This window comes from Lytechinus pictus, chromosome 7, assembly GCF_037042905.1.
Source record: "Lytechinus pictus isolate F3 Inbred chromosome 7, Lp3.0, whole genome shotgun sequence".
In the NCBI taxonomy this organism is placed as follows: Eukaryota; Metazoa; Echinodermata; class Echinoidea; order Temnopleuroida; family Toxopneustidae; genus Lytechinus; species Lytechinus pictus.
Window position 1 is genome coordinate 40944811 of NC_087251.1, and position 18954 is coordinate 40963764.

Below are 18954 nucleotides of genomic sequence, written 5' to 3' on the forward strand. Positions count from 1 at the left end.
AAAAGGAAAAGAAGAGAAAGAGAAAAAAGGAAGGAAGGAAAAAAGGAAGAAAGAAAGAAAGGGACAAACAGGAAGAGGAAAACAAAAGGAAGGAGAAAAGTATTTAAAAAAAGAGAAATGAATGGGGTAGATCAGGACTTGATTATATATAGCTAGGTAAACCTGTGCGTCGATGTAAGAAACGGAGTCTGAGATGTTAGAAAATTTATAAATTGTCTGTTATGCAAGCGCAGGGCTATATAAGGCCTGCTGAAAATTTAATTAAAATCGGATGTAAAATAAGGAAGTTATGACATTTTAAAGTTTCGCTTATTTTTCACAAAACAGTTATATGAACAACTCAATGACATGCAAATGAGAGAGTCGATGATGTCCCTCACTCACTATTTCTTTTGTTTTTTATTGTTTGAAATATAGAATATTTCAATTTTTACAGATTTGACAATAAGGACCAACTTGACTAAACCATAAAATGTTAAGGAGATGGTAATTCCACGTGTTCAGGGACGAATGAAACTTTTGTTCAAGGACAATGAGGAGATAATGGAAATAAATCATATTTCATATAATGAAATACAAAAGAAATAGTGAGTGAGTGATGTCATCAGTCCCCCCCCCCCCATTTGCATATACCGACCAGGATGTGCATAGAACTGTTTTGTGAAACTATAAGCGAAACTTTGAAATTTTATGTCATTTCATTTCATTTATTTTCCATTTCCAACAATCATTTACAATAAGTTTTGTTACATACATCTTGATATAATTATAATCAATAAAACAAGGAAACATTATTTATAATAATCAAGTTAACCATGTATCAGGTCGGAAACGGAGGAAGCTGCTAAAAAGCGAAGCTTGTAGAATGCAGCCTTCTATTACATATTCGTTGAACAATATAAACAAAACACAAATACAACATGGTAGAAATTTGAGCATGAAACCATTTCTGCTTTTTCTTCTGTCTATTGCGCAGCATATCCTTCACAGCGAAGACCTCTTTGTGTGAATAACTTTGCACTTGTTCTGTAATTATGCTTACATCAATATGATTTCGACCTTTTTGGTCATTCTCTTTTTTCTTTCCTGTATATAAACGCATGTATGAATAAGTCGATTATATTTTCTTCATTTCCAAGGGGGATCCACACTTTACAAGCTTTGCTTTGTAGTGGACCCCCCTCATTTCCATTTATGCTCAATATTATACTGTTTTTTGTTTTACGAAGTAAGAATGCTCGTCTGTAAAATTGCATTTGATTTGTAGTACTTTATATTACTGTGTATTATGTTTTGAATGGAAATGGAATAAAGAATTCAATTGAATGAATTGAATTGAATGTATATATTTAAAAAAAGAAAGAAAGAAGGAAATAGAAAATGAAAAAAAAAACGAGATAAATAGTCTCCAGATTCTTGCCCCGGCACTCACAGCGAATATTACGGATCAACAGGAAAACGAAAAATATCAAAAGTCACGGTTCGTAATGCTGAGTATTATGAAAAAATATAATGTATAAGTGATGAAGAGATAAACTAACGAGTATCTTGGAGAAACTTTTTTAACTTAAATTTAAAAGAATTTAGGCTTGTGGAATCTTTGATAGTATTATTAAGAGTGCCCCAAAGTCGAGGGTCTTCGAAAGTAAAAATTGATTTGGCAAGAATAATGTCCGGGGTAGAGGTAAACGAAATTTATCGGATTGACGTGTATATATAGGGTATTAATGGATAGCTTTGTTTTTGTTAAATCAAAGATTGATGGTATAGCATATTATTGTTTAATTGATACATGAATTGACCCAAGTTATATTGATATAATGTTTTTACTTTTACAATTTTATTGTCAATAAACAATGGGTCTGTATGAGATCTCCAAGACATATTAAAAATAACACGCAATGCCTTTTTCTATAAAAGTAATATTCTTTCTAGATATGATGTATGTGTATTTCCCCAGACAATTATCCCGTAGTTTAGATAGGGTAAAATTAATGTTGAATAAAGCATTTTTAGGGAGGAAGTTGGTAGAAAAAACTTGACCTTATTAATAACACCAATATTACGTAAAATTGTACGGCATAAAGAGTCAATGCGTGTTTTCCAAGATAAATTGTTGTCTACTATCAGACCTAAAATTTTTGTTGAAGCAACCACTTTAATGTCAGTATTGTCCAATTTAATATCGTAAGGTAATTTATCTAAAGAATTGCTGAAAAACATACATTTCGTTTTTTGTACATTGATTGACAATTTATTAGATCTTATGTCATAACTTTCTTATTTTACATCCGATTTTTATGAAATTGTCAGTGTTATGCTCATTGGATTTTTCTCTTTTTATTCAAATAAACTTTTTGTTGGGGATGGACTTGTCCTTTAATCGCTTGAAGAGAACATAAACATATTAGGGGCCAGCATAATCACGGGAAAACTAAGATGGAGAGGGGTCTTAATATTTTTCTCCCCCCCCCCCTCCCCCGCGCCAGTTCACTCTAAGGAGGGACTCCAAAATGCCTATAAGTGCTTAATTTCAAATCATGTTTAAAAAAATAAACAGTCAAAAACTACAATTTTGGCGGGCTCTTTGAGTGAAGATATTTTGTCCGGCCAAGAAAGCATGCAGAAATCGGCGATTAATGTCGAAATATGGATCCGCCCTCGGCGAGGCATTTCTCACATGAATCGTGACTGGGGTATCAAGAGAAAAAAAAACCTCCCCCGAATGAGCATAGTGCTTTGGAGCTAATTAATAATATAGGCCCTTCATTACAATGAAATAATGCAAAATGACAACAAAAAGGCAGTTTAAAGAATTGCTAACATTATTTTGAATATATCAGACACTATCACAAAGAACGAATTTCCAGTAAATTATGTCACATTTCATGTATAAATTTTGTGAAATACAATCTGCAGGGCTAAGATTTTTCTTCGAAAGACCATTTCCAAATATTCGGGACCCGCCCCGCCCGCGAAATTATTTTTCCCACCGAGTTCTGGACCAACATATGAATATTCATGAGTTGCGTCTTCGGATTAAGAGTACGCATGCGCGTGGACTTGGCCTCGACCAGTGCCGGTCGTAAGCATTCACGTTGCTCAGAATTAATTAGCATCGTCATATTACCGGTACCCTTACATAGTTACATAGGCCTTATAGGCTTAGATCTATATATATATAAACTCCTCAAAAAAAAGTTTGGAAATCTGACTTTGATCGATAATCCCTCCTCGGATTTAATAAATAACAATGTTTAATTAATATCAACGAATAGAACATTTAATTTTCTTGCAGTCAGATGTCATCAAAGCACTATTATCTTGATCATGACCCCTTTTGCCTAATAATTTTGACAACATTTTTCAAACCAATAGAGATATACATACATATAATACTAGAAACTCAGCTGATACTCGTGCAATATATGGCCATTATTCTTTCTCAAACAACATATTTTTATGTAGGGGACCCATTATTTGGAATAAGATCCCTCAAAATATCAAGCAGTGCAAAACCCTTCAAAGCATTAAAAGACATTTAAAAATACATTTCATGCAGAAAGTCTAATACTAATAGTAATACTGATATAGATAAATTGTATACTTTTGTTATGTTTGTTGTTCTGTATTTCCTGACTGCATTTGTTTTTTAATTGTGTTGTTTTGTGTTAATTTCAGGATCACTAACTTATAAGTTCCTTGTAACTTCTCAGTGATCCTTCCACTATTCTTAAATATACTCACTTTTGTTATAATGTATTTCATTGAAATATTTATACTTTTTGATTTGTATGTTTTTTATGAAGACTGTGGTAAATAAAGTTTCAATTTTAATTTCAATTAATCATTGTTAAAAGGGCATCCTTGCGCAATGTTGCCAGCGCGAACCACCAGCTCAAACTTCTTGACATGTCGTGTAATAAGACATGGAAATTAAATATTTTGAGCTGGTTTTGTAATCATGAAAAAGATGTCTATCTAACTAAAAAACAACTTTACGCTCGCTAAATTTTTTGTATATACTGACCAGTAAAGGAAGCAGTTAATTACTGCATTTTAAATAGGATACATAACTCACCAATAAAAATAATGCGAGTGCAAAGCGCGAGCTCAAAAATTTGTGATATTCCAACCTGAACACTGGACATTCTAAGCATTTTTTTTTGTGAACGGGAAGAGAACGAGTACAATAATTGATGCGAGTGCAGGAAGCGAGACAAAAATTTGTGATATTCTAACCATAAAACAACATTTTATACATTTTTGTAACCATGAGCAGGATTAGTACTGTACTAAACAATAATTGATGCAAGCACGATTCAAAATCTGTGATTTTCGAACCTAAAATGTATTATGTTTTATTATTAAAGAAGGTATATTTCTCTTTTAAAAAGGGCATATTTCATTTGGAAAAAAAAAATCCTACAGGGATTTTTTTTTTTTGGGGGGGGGGGGGGCAAGAGAGCACAAAGCGCAAGCTAAAATTTTCACATGCTTAAACTGAAAATGAGTCAATTTTAGGACTCTTGTCAGTTTTCATATTTTTTTCTGCTTACAACCACCTTTAAATTTCAATTCTCATTTCTTGTATCTTCTACACTTATTTTACCTAAAAAAACAGAATAAAGAATACTAACAAAATAAAGTTATATTCAAAAGGATATAAAACAAACAGGGCGCACCCCATACCCTTAGTTGGGAGAGGGTAAATCTTAATTATTTCTTTAAACAGTTAATCAATCATTAATTATTAATATTTATTGATAATATTAATAATTTTTAATTATTCAATTATTATTTTTTTATTATTATTTCTTGAAACCATATTGACACAAAAACAAATACGTTGTTTATTTCCTTGAAACTGTAGAGAAATGAAATTCACTGTTGAACGATATATGATTAAAAAAGAAGTAAACATTTCTTCCCCTTTGTTTTGTCAATCTGACCCAAAACATATATACAATTTAGAAAAGAGATAGAGAGAAGAAGAAGTTCCACCACCAAGAATAAACTTAGACAAGGGGGGGGGGGGAGGGAAAGGAAAAGATGGAGTAAATGTGATATTATTTTTTAAACAATCTATCGCAAAATTAGCTTTTCCTATAGAAAGAGGGGGACAAATTTTGTTCACTCGCTCGCTTCAATCGCTTTCTTCTTTTTTTTTGACAGAAATTTTGCTTTGTATGCCATGTTTGGCCCCTCAAAGTTTCTGGCTCATCATGCCATTGACATAACCCATTTGAATATGACAAAATTGAAGACTGTGTTCAAGTTTACCAAATCTTTTCAGAATATCATTAAGACTTAAAACATTCTTGTTGGCCAAAGAAAATAATACAAGGAAAATCCTAATGGAATAGAAATCAACCTTGTTATCGTTCTTTAGAGTTAGCTATGTTTAAAGTATGAAAATTGTTGTCAAAATTGCAGTCAGATGTAAAAATTATTCTTGTCATCAAAGCACTATTATCTTGATCATGACCATTATTATTTACTGTCATTATCATCATATGATTACAACATATTACCAATACATAATGCTATTTTTCATAACTGATGTATTCTTTGTTTGAATTTCTTGATAATGGTGACAATTACAATTGATGACACTGCTAGTACACTTACTACTGCTGCTGCTACTGTTACTGGTGATTGGTAGTATTGACCATTAGTGTTATTAAATATATTTTAAAAAAACAATTGAAACATTTATAATTACTTATTTCAAACAAATGAAAGTACAAAATACAAAATGCCTTGAAATTTCAATGCTCAAAATCCTCAAGGCCAAGGCCCTCTCAACGCCAAGGCTTTGAAAAAGTAGGCATTAAGGCGCCTTAAGGCCAAGGCCGAGCATCAAGGCACTACAACACCGATTATATACAGTAGTACTAGGCATTAATTAGACAGGTCCAGATTTGAGGTAAAGTTAATGCGCTAGCCTAAGCTAGCCCTACCCTAGCACATGTCTTGCCATTAATGGCAGCTAGTTTATTAAGTGTTTAAGAATTGGATATATATATAAGCCTATCTAAGCCTATAAGACCTATGTAACTATGTAAGGGTACCGGTAATTTGACGATGCTAATTCATTCTGAGCAACGTGAATGCTTACGATCGGCACTGGTGGAGGCCTAGTCCACGCGCATGCGTACTCTCAATCCGAAGACGCAGGTCATGAATATTCATATGTTGGTCCAGAACTCGGTGGGAAAAATAATTTCGCGCCCCGCCCCCTCGATCGCTTGTCGAGTTATGTCGCGAATTAGCGCTTTTGCTTTTTTGTAATTGCACTTCTGTTGCAGTCAAAATGGTTTACAGTGGTTACGGCGGTTTGCGCGATCAAAATTTTCTCCAAGAATCGTGAGAGAAATTTCTTAATTGTTGTAATGTTGGAATAACTTCTACATCATATTATCAGACAAGAAGATATCAGTATTATGGTTGACACATAGGTGAGATGATTCAGTAAATAAATCGAATGTTTCGTATGATTATTGATTCTTAATTTTTGTAATAAGCCGAGTCACTCAGCTCAGGCTCTCAGTCTCAGCTCAGCTTAACCCAGAGAGCTCCAGCCCGCGTAGCGGGCTGGAGCCCAGACGCTCAGTGTGCAAACGGGCATTAAGGTGAGAGTACCGTGAAGTTTGGTCAAAATAATTTTGATAATACATAATTAAAACAGAAATTAAGCACTTACCACGATTGTAGGGATGATAGTCTAACGAGTGGCAGTTTCCTGACATCGAGGCACAGACTGGAACCTCAAAAAACGATCAGTTCTGTCGCGGTGGCTCTCCTTCTTTCAAAATTCATAGCAAAATGGCCGTTCGAGAGGGTGTAGGGCGCATGCGCGAATTTGACAAAGTCTATATGCGCTAGTGCTATACTAGCCTCGGTCTCGATCGGCCATTTTGTGTTGAATTCTGAAAGAGGAGAGCTACCGCGACAGAACTGATCGTTTTTTGAGGTTCCAGTCTGTGCCTCGATGTCAGGAAACTGCCACTCGTTAGACTATCATCCATACAATCGTGGTAAGTGCTTAATTTCTGTTTTAATTATGTATTATCAAAATTATTTTGACCAAACTTCACGGTACTCTCACCTTAATGCCCGTTTGCACACTGAGCGTCTGGGCTCCAGCCCGCTACGCGGGCTGGAGCTCTCTGGGTTAAGCTCAGCTCAGAGAGGCGCGCGTGAATGTTACGAAAATTGGTGGTGTCCAACGGGACACCTGCGGCCGCTCAGTGGTCGGGCGGCGCACAGTGGGCCAGAATGAGTTGAAAGTGCGCCAAAATTATATTCCGTGTTATATTTTTACTTGAACATGTTGATTACGGGTAATTTTGGGCGTAGAATCGACTGAACATAATTTAAAGCCGATATGACGTCACTTTGATACAAAATTTTGATTGGCTAGGGCCTACTTAAGTCTTAAAGTTAAATTAAAACCTAGGGCTAGGGCCTGGCCCTATCTGCATGATCTGTGATTGTGAAAAGACAAATTACGCTAAACAATGTGCAGTACCTGAAGCTGTAACTTTGTGTTATGACTTTTGTGTTACTTTAAGATTGACCAAAGTGAATGTTGATTTATGCTTCTCACATGCCTAAAAAGTGTGTATGAGATCCTGAAAATAATTGTATGGCATCAAAATGATCATTAGATCTAAAAAAAAATACTTACAAATCTGAAAAATATTAACCATGCTTTATCAAGCGGTGTAGACTTGGGTAAAACGCAGAGTATATAACACCACGAATGTTTTACTATGAGGAGGGCTTTTGGCTGAAATTATTCTACAAGTAATTTTTATCTCTGGAAGAGGGGGTGGGTAGCCTTTACCTTTACTCGAGATTCTGGAAGAGTGCTGTGGATCCCAGCAGTCGGGCTTCCAGTTCTGTGCCATTTTCATCCGTCTCAATGATTGGTGTGGTGTCTGCTCAGTGTCGTTTTGGCTCTTATATGCATTATCAACCTTTATTTTGTTTGCATTATGCCCGGAATTCATGTCATTTTCATGGAATTGAAGGAGAATCGTCCTCGCCGTGCAAAAATGAACGGCAATGTACACCCCAAACGCTGCGCTGCGATGACTGCGCGGTATAAAAATGACAGTTTTTAACAGGTTTTGGGGGTGTTGTGTCAAGTAAAATCGGCTCTAACATAAAAACGTGCAAAAACGGGCAGCTAAATTTGGTATCTTCTTAAAGCTTAGACATCTGGCAAAATGGTGATGATCGAATTTCAACGGAAATCCACGGAAATCGAAACGTTTCTAATGTAAATGCAAATAACATGGATTACCAGCATATTTCGAGGAATTATTATCCTATAAACATCCTGAAATGTGTCTTTTATCTACTTTGAACCCTTTCACTTAAAAAAGAATATATCAGGATTATGTGGGTGCCATTTCAGATTCCTACATGAAAAACCTCATGTGAAATTGCTTGTTTTTCAACTAAGTTGTCATATACGCGGCATTTCGCAAAATGTCACATTTTACGTTTTGAGGTATGAAATTAACATCCTTTATGCAAATTCCCGAATGAAATATTTTGCTGAAGTATTCTTCAAAGTGTTGTCTTTCAGCTGGGCATGACAAAATCAAAAATCTAAAATTGCCCAAAATGACTTTTGGCGCACTTTTGTTTCGCCCCGGCCCATTGTGCGGCGGGGCGATGATGCGTGTGAGGGGCCGGTGTAGTGGCGTATTTCATAGTACTGTATATGGTTCCACCGCCGGCAGATATGGCCGCGCCGGCAGATATCGTTTATACTTTATAGTCATACTATAAACGAGTTAGTATAGGCAAGTTCCCCTAACTTAAGTCTGCGCATGCAGTCCCCCTTCCTTGTCTGCGCATACCGGTACGTGTATCTGCGTGATTCTAATTTCTAGTAAAATATGATACGCAACGAACACAAATTTTACACATCTAAATTAAATGTAATGCATAGAATGATACACAGATATTAATTACAAAGTCCGACTCACAATGCCGGGTTGAGAAATTTGGGCATTTCTTGTCATGCTTGTGACGGCCTCAAAATGCAGCCTTAAAGTTTCTCATCAAAATCCCCGAATTGCGTGCAAAGTGAATGGGTGCGCAGACATGGGGCACCATTTTTTTGTTCAATCTGAAAATGACTGCCCAAGGTTTTTTCCAAGAAAATCATTTATTTTCTTTCAAATTTTTATAAGATATTTTGCACACTAACTCATAATGATGTAAGGAACATTATCAACTGAAAGATTTTGTGAAATAAAAAGAAATTCATGTTAAATCTTAACTCAAATCGTTAGGTGCACAGACTTGGGGACCACCATCATACTACTAGCCTTGACTTCGTGATGATATTTTTTAATATTTTGATATACCGCCCGGTATACTTCTTCATCACGAAGCCTTGAAACTCTTCCCATAGACGCATTTAAACGAGATCTTCAGTAGGCCTACAGTGCACACCCGGATGGATTTCCCTAGGAAATCCATATTTAGAGGGTGATTATAAATAATATAATAATCATTTTTAATCAAGTTTAAAATTTCATTATTTGTTAAATAATAATTTGTATCTATAAATTGTTCTTCAAAATGGCATTTTGTAACATCGCTTATCGAAGGTACGTACGTCATAACGCAGTGGTTCAAGGGTCAAGCCTATTGTATTTGCTTTGTTGACAAACTTATCGAGGGATCTGCACGAGATCGGTCTTGTAAGAAACCTATAATTTTTCACATTCATAGTGAAATAATTTTTATCCCTTCATACGCATTAGGTGAACAAAGGTTCATAGATAAATAAAATAAATACATACAAACTGATTTCGCCCTCTAAATATGGATTTCCTAGGGAAATCCATCCGGGTGTGTAGGTCTCGCTTATGCGTCTATGGGAAGAGTTTCAAGGCTTCATGGTGAAGAAGTATATGTCAAAATATTAAAAACTATCATCACAAAGTCCTCAAGGCTAAGTTAGTACATTGATTGGTAATTAGGGTCAATGAACTTAGACCATGTTTGGGAAATCAACATCAAAATCTTTACCTTAGGTTTTGTGAATAGGGTCTTATTTAATAGTAGTTTTCAAAGTCAGCACTGCTAATGCAGGCGAGACTGCCAGAGGCGCTCCACTTGTTTCATCCTAAATTATTTTTAGTGTCAATGAAACTGAAAGTTACTCTGTAGTCTGTACCCCCTGCTAAAATTGAATAAAAATATATATCCATATGGCATGGAAAATGATATATTTATTATATTGAGTACCGGTATGACAAAGTTTGATATATATAGAAATATTGTATCACTTTTCCATGCTCAGTATTATACATGTATCTGATTTTGTAAGCCATATTAATACTGATTATCATCGTTGCACAAGGGTGGATATACAATGTAAGTGCTTGATAAATGCATAATGATTATTATTCATTTTGTTGGCGATTTGTGTTATTTACTAGGTTTGCTTACCCTAAATTATCATGGCCTCTGTCGGGTCAGGCCAAGGCGCTAGTCACTTTGAGAAGGGGCGTATCCATGCACTACAGGAGGAACGCATCGCCATTCAAAAGAAGACTTTCACTAAATGGATCAACTCACATTTGTCAAAGGTACAGTACAACCCCCTTCAATTATCCAACTAACACACAGTCAAATAACCTTTATTTAGATCTATTTTTGTAATCACTGTAATGCACAAAACATCCCATTGTGCCCTTTATCATTATCATCGATATCGTTATCGTCACCATCATCATCTTCATCATGATCATCACCACCGTCATCAACATCTCATGATTATCATGAACATCATTATCCTCCTCTTCCTCATCATCATTGTACATGTATATACCCCATGAATAATATTCAAACAATGATCGCATCATGTTTTATGCTGCATTTGCAAGCATAGTGTACATTATTAGAAAGGCCTTTAATAGGGAAATTGTATGTTACAGTTGACCTATGTGTGAAATTGATATCTTCATCTGGTAATAATGTTTAAAGACGTCTTTCCGATGTAATAAGCGCTCCTCAAAGGGGAATATTATTATTGCAAAAAAGGGATTCTTTCACTTGGACCCTGGTGAAAATTAGATGAGGACTTTGGGCAGGGGGGGGGGGGTGTCCTGCATTCAATGATAATTTTATATATTGTAATCTGAGCTTGATTTGATCTCTGAAGCATACTGAAACCTGCATTTTATATCCATAAGAAAAGTTCAATGTCACAATATTTCAAGAGTATTTTTCAGGATTCTGCAGTCTTATTCCGCCATCTTCTGGGGCCGATTGCACGAAAGGGTCTTTTCAAGGACCGTCTTTCGTGTCGCCCATCTTTTATGATGCGCTATAAGCGGGGTGTTTCTGAAATTTATGATAAACAGATAAAATTCGTTAGCTTGCTTTTAAATCAAATTTTATACAATTTAATGAGATATCACATCATTTTATAAACATATATTTTGTTTATTTTAACGGACAAATAAAATATATTTGCAGATAATTTATTTGAAATGCGTTTCACATGGCGTATCATAAAAGATGGGCGACACGAAAGACGGTCCTTGGAAAGACCCTTTCGTGCAATCGGCCCCTGAATGACCTTCCTTAGCAGACAAACCGTCACTTTGCATTGTATATACCCATGTACTCCATCACTCTCTTTTAATTCTTTCTTTGCAGGCAAACCTGCACATTGAGAACCTGTTTGAAGACCTCCATGATGGGAAAGCACTGATGCGTCTTCTTGAGGTTATATCGGGTGAGTCGGTAGGAAGACCCAATCATGGCAAGTTACGGGTGCAGAAGATGGAGAACATTAACAAGGCCCTCCGGTTCCTCTCATCTAAGGTTAGTCTTTTCAACTTTGTCTGTTGAAATTCATTGTTGTTTGTCTGTTGTAGATAGATGTAGACGTAAGATTGAGACAAGATTAATTAAAAGCATACCTTTTTAATTTTTTGACTAGGTCATGTAGAAATGATGGGGTGTTTCAGAAAGATTTTAATCTGACTAAACGTTGAAGAACTTTACTGTGTGTGGTACAAAACAATACTGAATTGGTTAGGTCACACTCATGGGATGCGTGCTACCACGTACATGAGATTGTGTTAAAAAGCATGTGCATGTTAGCACTTATGTATGGCTTTAAGTGTGAAAACACTTCCTGTGTTTTTATTGCTTCTCGTAATTGATGAACGCAGTAAGATACATGGAGAAAACTTGAATATAGCCTGATTATAGGTAAATTGTTTTGTCTCAATTCACAATTTTATAGTGGAATTAGGTTCTGTTCAATCACCACATTCAATTCAGGTCAAAAGCTAAGGGAATGTGGAGAAATATGAATAATCTTTTATGAAATTTGTGAAGAGGCCATATCCAGTAATGTACTTTACATTTTTTTCATTGTAGTCTTTTCTATTATCGTGTTGGATTGTGCAGTGGTAACATTAAATAACTCACAAAGAACATGTGAATATTACATGTAATATGCATTGTTTGATTCAGTCTGTTGTAAAACAGAACTTTAGATGAGTACAATTTATTCTGCCTACCTGCCTTCAAGTTCATCTTTATGCCAGTACAAGAATACCATGCACATGTAGATATGTCCTATATATCGTTGAGATTTTAATGTTTGTTTTGAAACGATAAAACATGAAGAAAAGTCACTCAGTATAAGTGACAGTACAGGTTGAAACAATTGAAATGTAATTTTTTTCAGAGATCACTCCAGCAGATACTTAAGCTTTCCCTTTTTGTGGAATTTAATATTTTTTTATTATTCTACATCCAAGTGAATAAAATTTTGTATGTGAGCTACATCTAGCCACTATCACATCTTTGTTTATCAATTTGATGACTAGGGTTGAAAATTATATTGCGAGACCTATGCCAAGTAGGAATGTGTACTTTGGAGTGACAGGAGTGATTTTCTATGCAAATATTGAGAGTATTAACTGCTGTGTCGTCAACATTGAAATCTTAACCAAAGTTGAGTGCTTGAAATATCCCCATAAATAGACATATTTCTTGAAACTTGGACACAATAGTAACCAAGTATCAATGGATATGCTCCCTGAGTTGAAGGTCATGGAGGGTCATTGAATTGAACTTAGAGTATGTTGAGAGAATCATCTTCGAAATCTTAATCAAGATTAAGTTTTCAAAATGTCATTATAACTTTAAAAGTAGATGGATCTAGTTCATGAAACTTGGACATTAGAGTAATCAAGTATCACTGGACATTTTGCCTGAGTTTCAGGTGACTCAGGTCACATGACGAGGGTCAAAAGTCATTAACGGTCAGTGAACTTAAACCATGTTGAATTATTTGTTGAAATACCTTCATAAGTTAATTTTATGGATCCTGTTTATGAAACGTGGACATAAGGGTAATTGAATATCACATATCATATTGCACAAGTCTTAGGTCACACGATCAAGGTCAAAGGTCATTTATGGTAAAGAAATGTAGTATTTCATTATCATATGAAAATGGCGCGTTTTAAACGGTGTGTTTTAAAACATGTTTTAAAACGCGTTTTAAAACACCCGTTTTTTTTACAAAAAAAACGTGTTTTAAAACACTGCATAGACTTGTGTGTTATAAATTTGCATTGATGTGATTTTAGATGAATGTTGTTTTTTTAATTCCGTTTTTTATTAAGTGGTGTATTATTTCCTTCCAACTACAACTCTTTTTCAACACCACTCCTTTTCTCCTCTTTCTCTTTCCCCCTTTATTCTTTCTTTCTCCATTGCTTTGTCTTGTTCCTCTTCTCCCTGTTCAATTGTGCACATCAATGATCCAATCCACATTAAGAATATTATCATTTTAACAAACATTTGAGTGTTGTGCTCACTTTTTGGACAGGGAAAGAAACACTATTTTTAAATGAGCTCAAATACATGTTAAAGAAGTACTTGAATGAAATGGAAGTGTTGCACAAGCACAATAATATTTTACAAAAAGACTGTAAACCTGACATCATACTCTTGAGGTACACCGTACACACAAAAGCGGTAAAACTTTGTGCTTTGTAAAGATGAAGAAAAGTACTTTAAACAGTGTAAGATAATCAGCTAGCAAACCTTAACCCTAACAATTCCAGGGGACCTTAATGGCCCCCTAAAACTTTCTATGATAAATCCATAAACACGACAGGGCCACGACATATCGTTCTAGACTATTTTTGGGATGCATGCATGGGTGTGCAGTTATGATATACACCACAAGTGCATATTATCAGATCCCAAATTGCTCAAAAATGTGATTTCATGTATAAACCCAATGTGAGTTCTTGCCAAAATTTGTATCTTTATCATTATTTGTACTTATTGTTAATGATTGGAAAATTATTGCCAAAATTTCTATTAGTAATAAAAAAAAGTTTTAAAAATCTATACATAAGAAATATAAAAAAGTTAAAAAAACATTACCGGTAACCTAAATAGACTGGGCTATTTCATAATTATCTAAGAAGACTGAAGGCCCCCCTCCCCCTTATGATTTGGGCCCTTCGATCGCGGGATCACAACGAAAATTGGCACGCGCATTACCCATGGCATAATCTAAAAATAGGAAATAGGGAATATATTTTGACCATAAACAAGGTGAAATTAATTGTTTTAATTGGTAAAAGGAAAAATAATGACACATTTATGAATTTTGGCTAAAAACAGTATTTGCATTGGATTTGTACACGAATTGACGTTTTTGAGCAATTTTGGGTCTGCATGCACTTACAAAATGTTGCGTGATTTCGGAACCGCATACCAGGGGGTCGCGATTTTGGTCTCATAAGTTGCGTTAGACTAAAAAAAGGAAAGGCTTTGAGTGACGCATTAACAAAAAATTGCGCAGTGGATTTATCGCAAAAAAATTACGAGGTGGGGGGCTGAATCAGCCCCCACGTCTCATTAGGGTTTAAAAAACATTCTATAGGCCTACTGATTTTTTCTAATACTTTTACATTTGATCAGAATTCCTGAATTAAAAAGATAAGTAGTTCAAGGGCTTTATTTATAGATTTGAATTGAGTTTGTATTTCATGCACTAAAATTTGTATAATTGATTCAAATGAAATAAAGTATATTGATTTACCGGTAATGAAATTAAGCTTTGAAACCCCATGTACGTCAATTTCTTCCATTGTGTGAATTCTTCTCCTCCCCCCCCCCCCCCCCCCCCCCGATTGACAAGACTCAATATACCTTGGGACTACATGTATACATGTATTAGGAATAAAGTGTCAACTTACTAAGTGTTTTTTTTTTGTAGGCATTCAATTTCCATGATTTAGTAATTTTGGGGGAAAAATGAACTTTTCATTTGGAAATTCATTAACAAAATAGTGGTCATCTCTTATTTAAAACATCAAGAGCTTAAATCATACTGTATTTTGTGTCAGTAGTGTATAGTTTCATCGATTTACAGAAAATTGCATCATTCGTTGAAAAAAACGTTTTAAAACGATTTAAAACGTTTTAAAACAATAAAAAACGTTTTATTTGTTTTTTTTAATAAAAAACGTTTTTTATTATGAATGTTTTTTTTGTGAATAATTATTCATGTTAATTGTTTTCAAAATCAGCACTGATGCTATGTACTGTATATATATTGAATCGCGTAATGCAGGTGAGACTGCCAGAGGTCTTGTTGTACTACTACCTCTATTGATCGGGTCTTTTAGGAACATGTGTTGTTATGTGTGAGAGGACTGATTTGCTGTGCAAATATGGAGATTAATCACTATCTGCATGAAAAACAAAGACTTATTACACAGTCAGTTTCATTATACTATTAACTCTATTGATCAGGTCTCTTAGAACATGTGTTGTAATGTACATAGGAAGATGTTGATATTGCCTTTTGAAGTCCTTAGAGCTACAAAGTGGCCGTAATTATGATTTTAGATTTGAAATTGCTACTGGAGAACTCTAGGAAACTCAAATAATTTTTTCCACCAGTAGTAAAGATTGTTGATTGCATGCTTATTTTTGTCTATGGTAGTTTGATATTGGATAACACACATTGACTTTATGATGTAAAACTATGATATAATCATGTAAATCAAGGTAGTTAATGTCATAAATTTGTTATGATTTTGGGGGTTATACATGTGTATACATGTACCATTAATATCATACTGTATGTTATTATATTTTTTATTACTGTGTTATATTCATTTATTCAAGAGGTACATGATATTCATGAAGTATCAGTTTCTGCATTATTATGGAATGTGGATTGACAAGCCAATCTGAATTTAAGTAATATTGATCATTTTGATAATTGTGAATGGTTTGCTCCTGTTGCTCTCTCATCAATAGGCCTACATGTACATGTACTTACGTTCCTCTCTCACATGGGACCTACATTTAGATCAGTTGTCGTGATATGGTCACCCAAGTAATCACCAGATTTCTCAAACTCAGATAATATATATAACTTGCACAAATCACACTGAAAACCAAAGCAGGATACAACAGATTTTAGTAATACATGTAGGTGATGTTATACCCTAAAAAATAATTATCGTCACAGTCTCAAACAGATGGGCACCTTGAGTTACTCAGGAGTACACGGCAGTACGTCCTTTTGTCAGGCCTTCCTTGCACCAACCGACCATACCTTTGTGCATACGTGTATATGATGACAAATACCTAATTTGAATAATTATTTGATTACAGAAAGTACGTCTAGAGAGCATTGGTGCAGAAGACATTGCTGATGGAAACACTCGACTGATCTTAGGTTTAATCTGGACTGTCATTCTTAGATTTCAGATTCAAGACATTCAGGTTGAAGTAAGTATTTCTATTTTATGTGTTTTTAAAGGATAATACATTTATAAAATGAATGCCAATTTGATGTTGGTTGTTAAGACATGTGACTTCAGCATTAAGGAGGAAGTTAACCCTGACAAAAGGTTTATTGTAAAAATAGCAGAAAAGAATGACAAGAAAATATTGGTGAAGGTTTGAGGAAAATCTGTTCAAGAATGAAAAAAATATTATAATTTTGTTTATTTGTCATATGCGAGCAGCTTTCCCACACATTGTATGGTGAAAAATCAATGAAATGTCATTTTCTCAGAAAATTGAAAATAGTTTGTATTGAACTTTCAGTATATCATTAGACAAGTCATTTTAATTAGTCTTCACGAGCCATTAAAAATTGGAAATTTATGCAATTTATATTTATACATAAAATATGGGGAAGCTGTTTTTACATGTACATGTATATGATGTCACAAATAAAAAAAAATAAATTCCAATAACTTTTCTATTCTTTGATGGATTTTCCTCAAACTTTCACCAATATTTTTCTTTTTTTTCCTGCTACTTTTACAAGAAACTTTTATCAGGGTGACCAATTTATTAGCCGGATTATGGAAGCTGTCTCAGATGCATTTAGGTTATGCCAAAATTTTTCAAATTTGAAAAGTCTTTTAGCTGCATTGACTGCCCTCTGTTGTTAACTTGTTCCTATGCACAAAGTATTTATAGCTACAATGTACATTCAGGGTACATTGTAACAATAGCATAGTTCATAGGTCATGCTAGGGTCATTCAGAATTCATGTATTCCAGTAGTACAGATCTGGACTATCCTGTGGTCATTAAAACCGACCCTCATTCATTTCCAAACTTTGGTTTACATATCTAGTATTTTAAAACAGTTCCTGATTTGATATGATACTTTAAAAACCTTTGGGCTGGTATTTTTACATGATAAGCCTTATGTTTAGCCCATTTCTAAAAATCAATATTACTTTATTTTTTATCAGTACAAAGCAGAACCTTTTCCTTTAAATTGTGTCTTCTTTTTTTCCAATAGGATGATGGATCAACTGAAACGAAATCTGCAAAGGAGGCATTGTTGCTATGGTGTCAAAGAAAGACAGCAGGGTAAATATCATATTGGCTTAGATCATTGTTTAATCATTTTGAAAACAAAATAGTGTCAAAGGGTTGATCTCAAATTTTGAGGAAAATCAATGTTTTGTTCAAATGGATAGATTCAAATAACACTGAATTAGATGGGGCTACAGAAATCTACTGTACTAGGGGTAATTCTATTTGCACTCACACGTATTGCGAGGTTAGTATTAGTATACTAGCCTCGCACCATGAACCGCGTTTGGCAGTGGATTTCTAACTAGTCAGGTTCAGATCCAGGAATTACAAAAAAGTGGGGCAAACATTTTCTGACAATTACGGGGAAAAAATAATTTGGTAAAATCAATGTTACTACCATCAGAGGCACTTTCTTGCCTAGAATTTCAGATAAGCAAAAAAGAAATGTCCTCAAAAAGAGGGAGAGGGGGCACATACCTCTAAATGGATTTGCAAGTGTTCTACATGTATATGAATCCCTATTATGCCTTGCCAGAGGGACGACATGGCCATTCCATTCGGTACATGTTAAAGGTAGCTAGGTTTTTTTTTTCTTTTAACCTCTTTATTTTCATGAGATACAAGGTGTTCTCACACCTACCGATGGTTGAAAATTATCGATTTATTTTAATGAATCAGTTTTATGATTTGCTAGTATACCATACAAGCTTCTAATGCTGATTCATATGTGGTATCACAGTTTAACACTTGGTGAGTTTATTGATGGTGGTAGTAAATGGAGGGGTGAGAGTTGAATGATGAATGTTTTTCTAATAAATTGAAGTATGCACCCCTAATTGCTTTTGACTTGTTTGGGTTGGAAGAGCTGTGGTGTACTGATGGGTGTTTCATGAAAGTTGCCGGCACTGACTTAATTATCAGTGCTGGCAATTTCAGTGAAATCCTTGGTTTTGATTGGCTGAAAAGCACTGGCCTCTGACTGTTACTATGGTAACTGTCGGAGAAAGACAACTTGTCAGTGCTGACAACTTTCATGAAACGGTCCCCTGGTTGTGCCTCTCTCCATGTT

The 18954-nt window shown here is 34.8% G+C and overlaps 1 protein-coding gene across 4 annotated transcripts in view; it reads left to right on the top strand.

The window, feature by feature from the left end:
- The first annotated feature begins 6278 nt into the window (after positions 1 to 6278).
- Positions 6279 to 18954, top strand: part of LOC129264214 (spectrin beta chain, non-erythrocytic 5-like) — a 125180-nt gene continuing 112504 nt past the window's right edge. For all 4 annotated transcript variants that reach the window (XR_010294223.1, XR_010294224.1, XM_064102689.1 and 1 more), the window contains exons 1-5: positions 6279 to 6461; positions 10476 to 10625; positions 11701 to 11868; positions 16717 to 16833; positions 17866 to 17936. Coding sequence is in view for 2 of the 4 variants with exons in the window: in XM_064102689.1 (XP_063958759.1) it covers positions 10497 to 10625; positions 11701 to 11868; positions 16717 to 16833; positions 17866 to 17936 (485 nt within the window). In the remaining 2 variants the exon portion in view is untranslated. The remainder of the gene's footprint in view (positions 6462 to 10475; positions 10626 to 11700; positions 11869 to 16716; positions 16834 to 17865; positions 17937 to 18954) is intronic.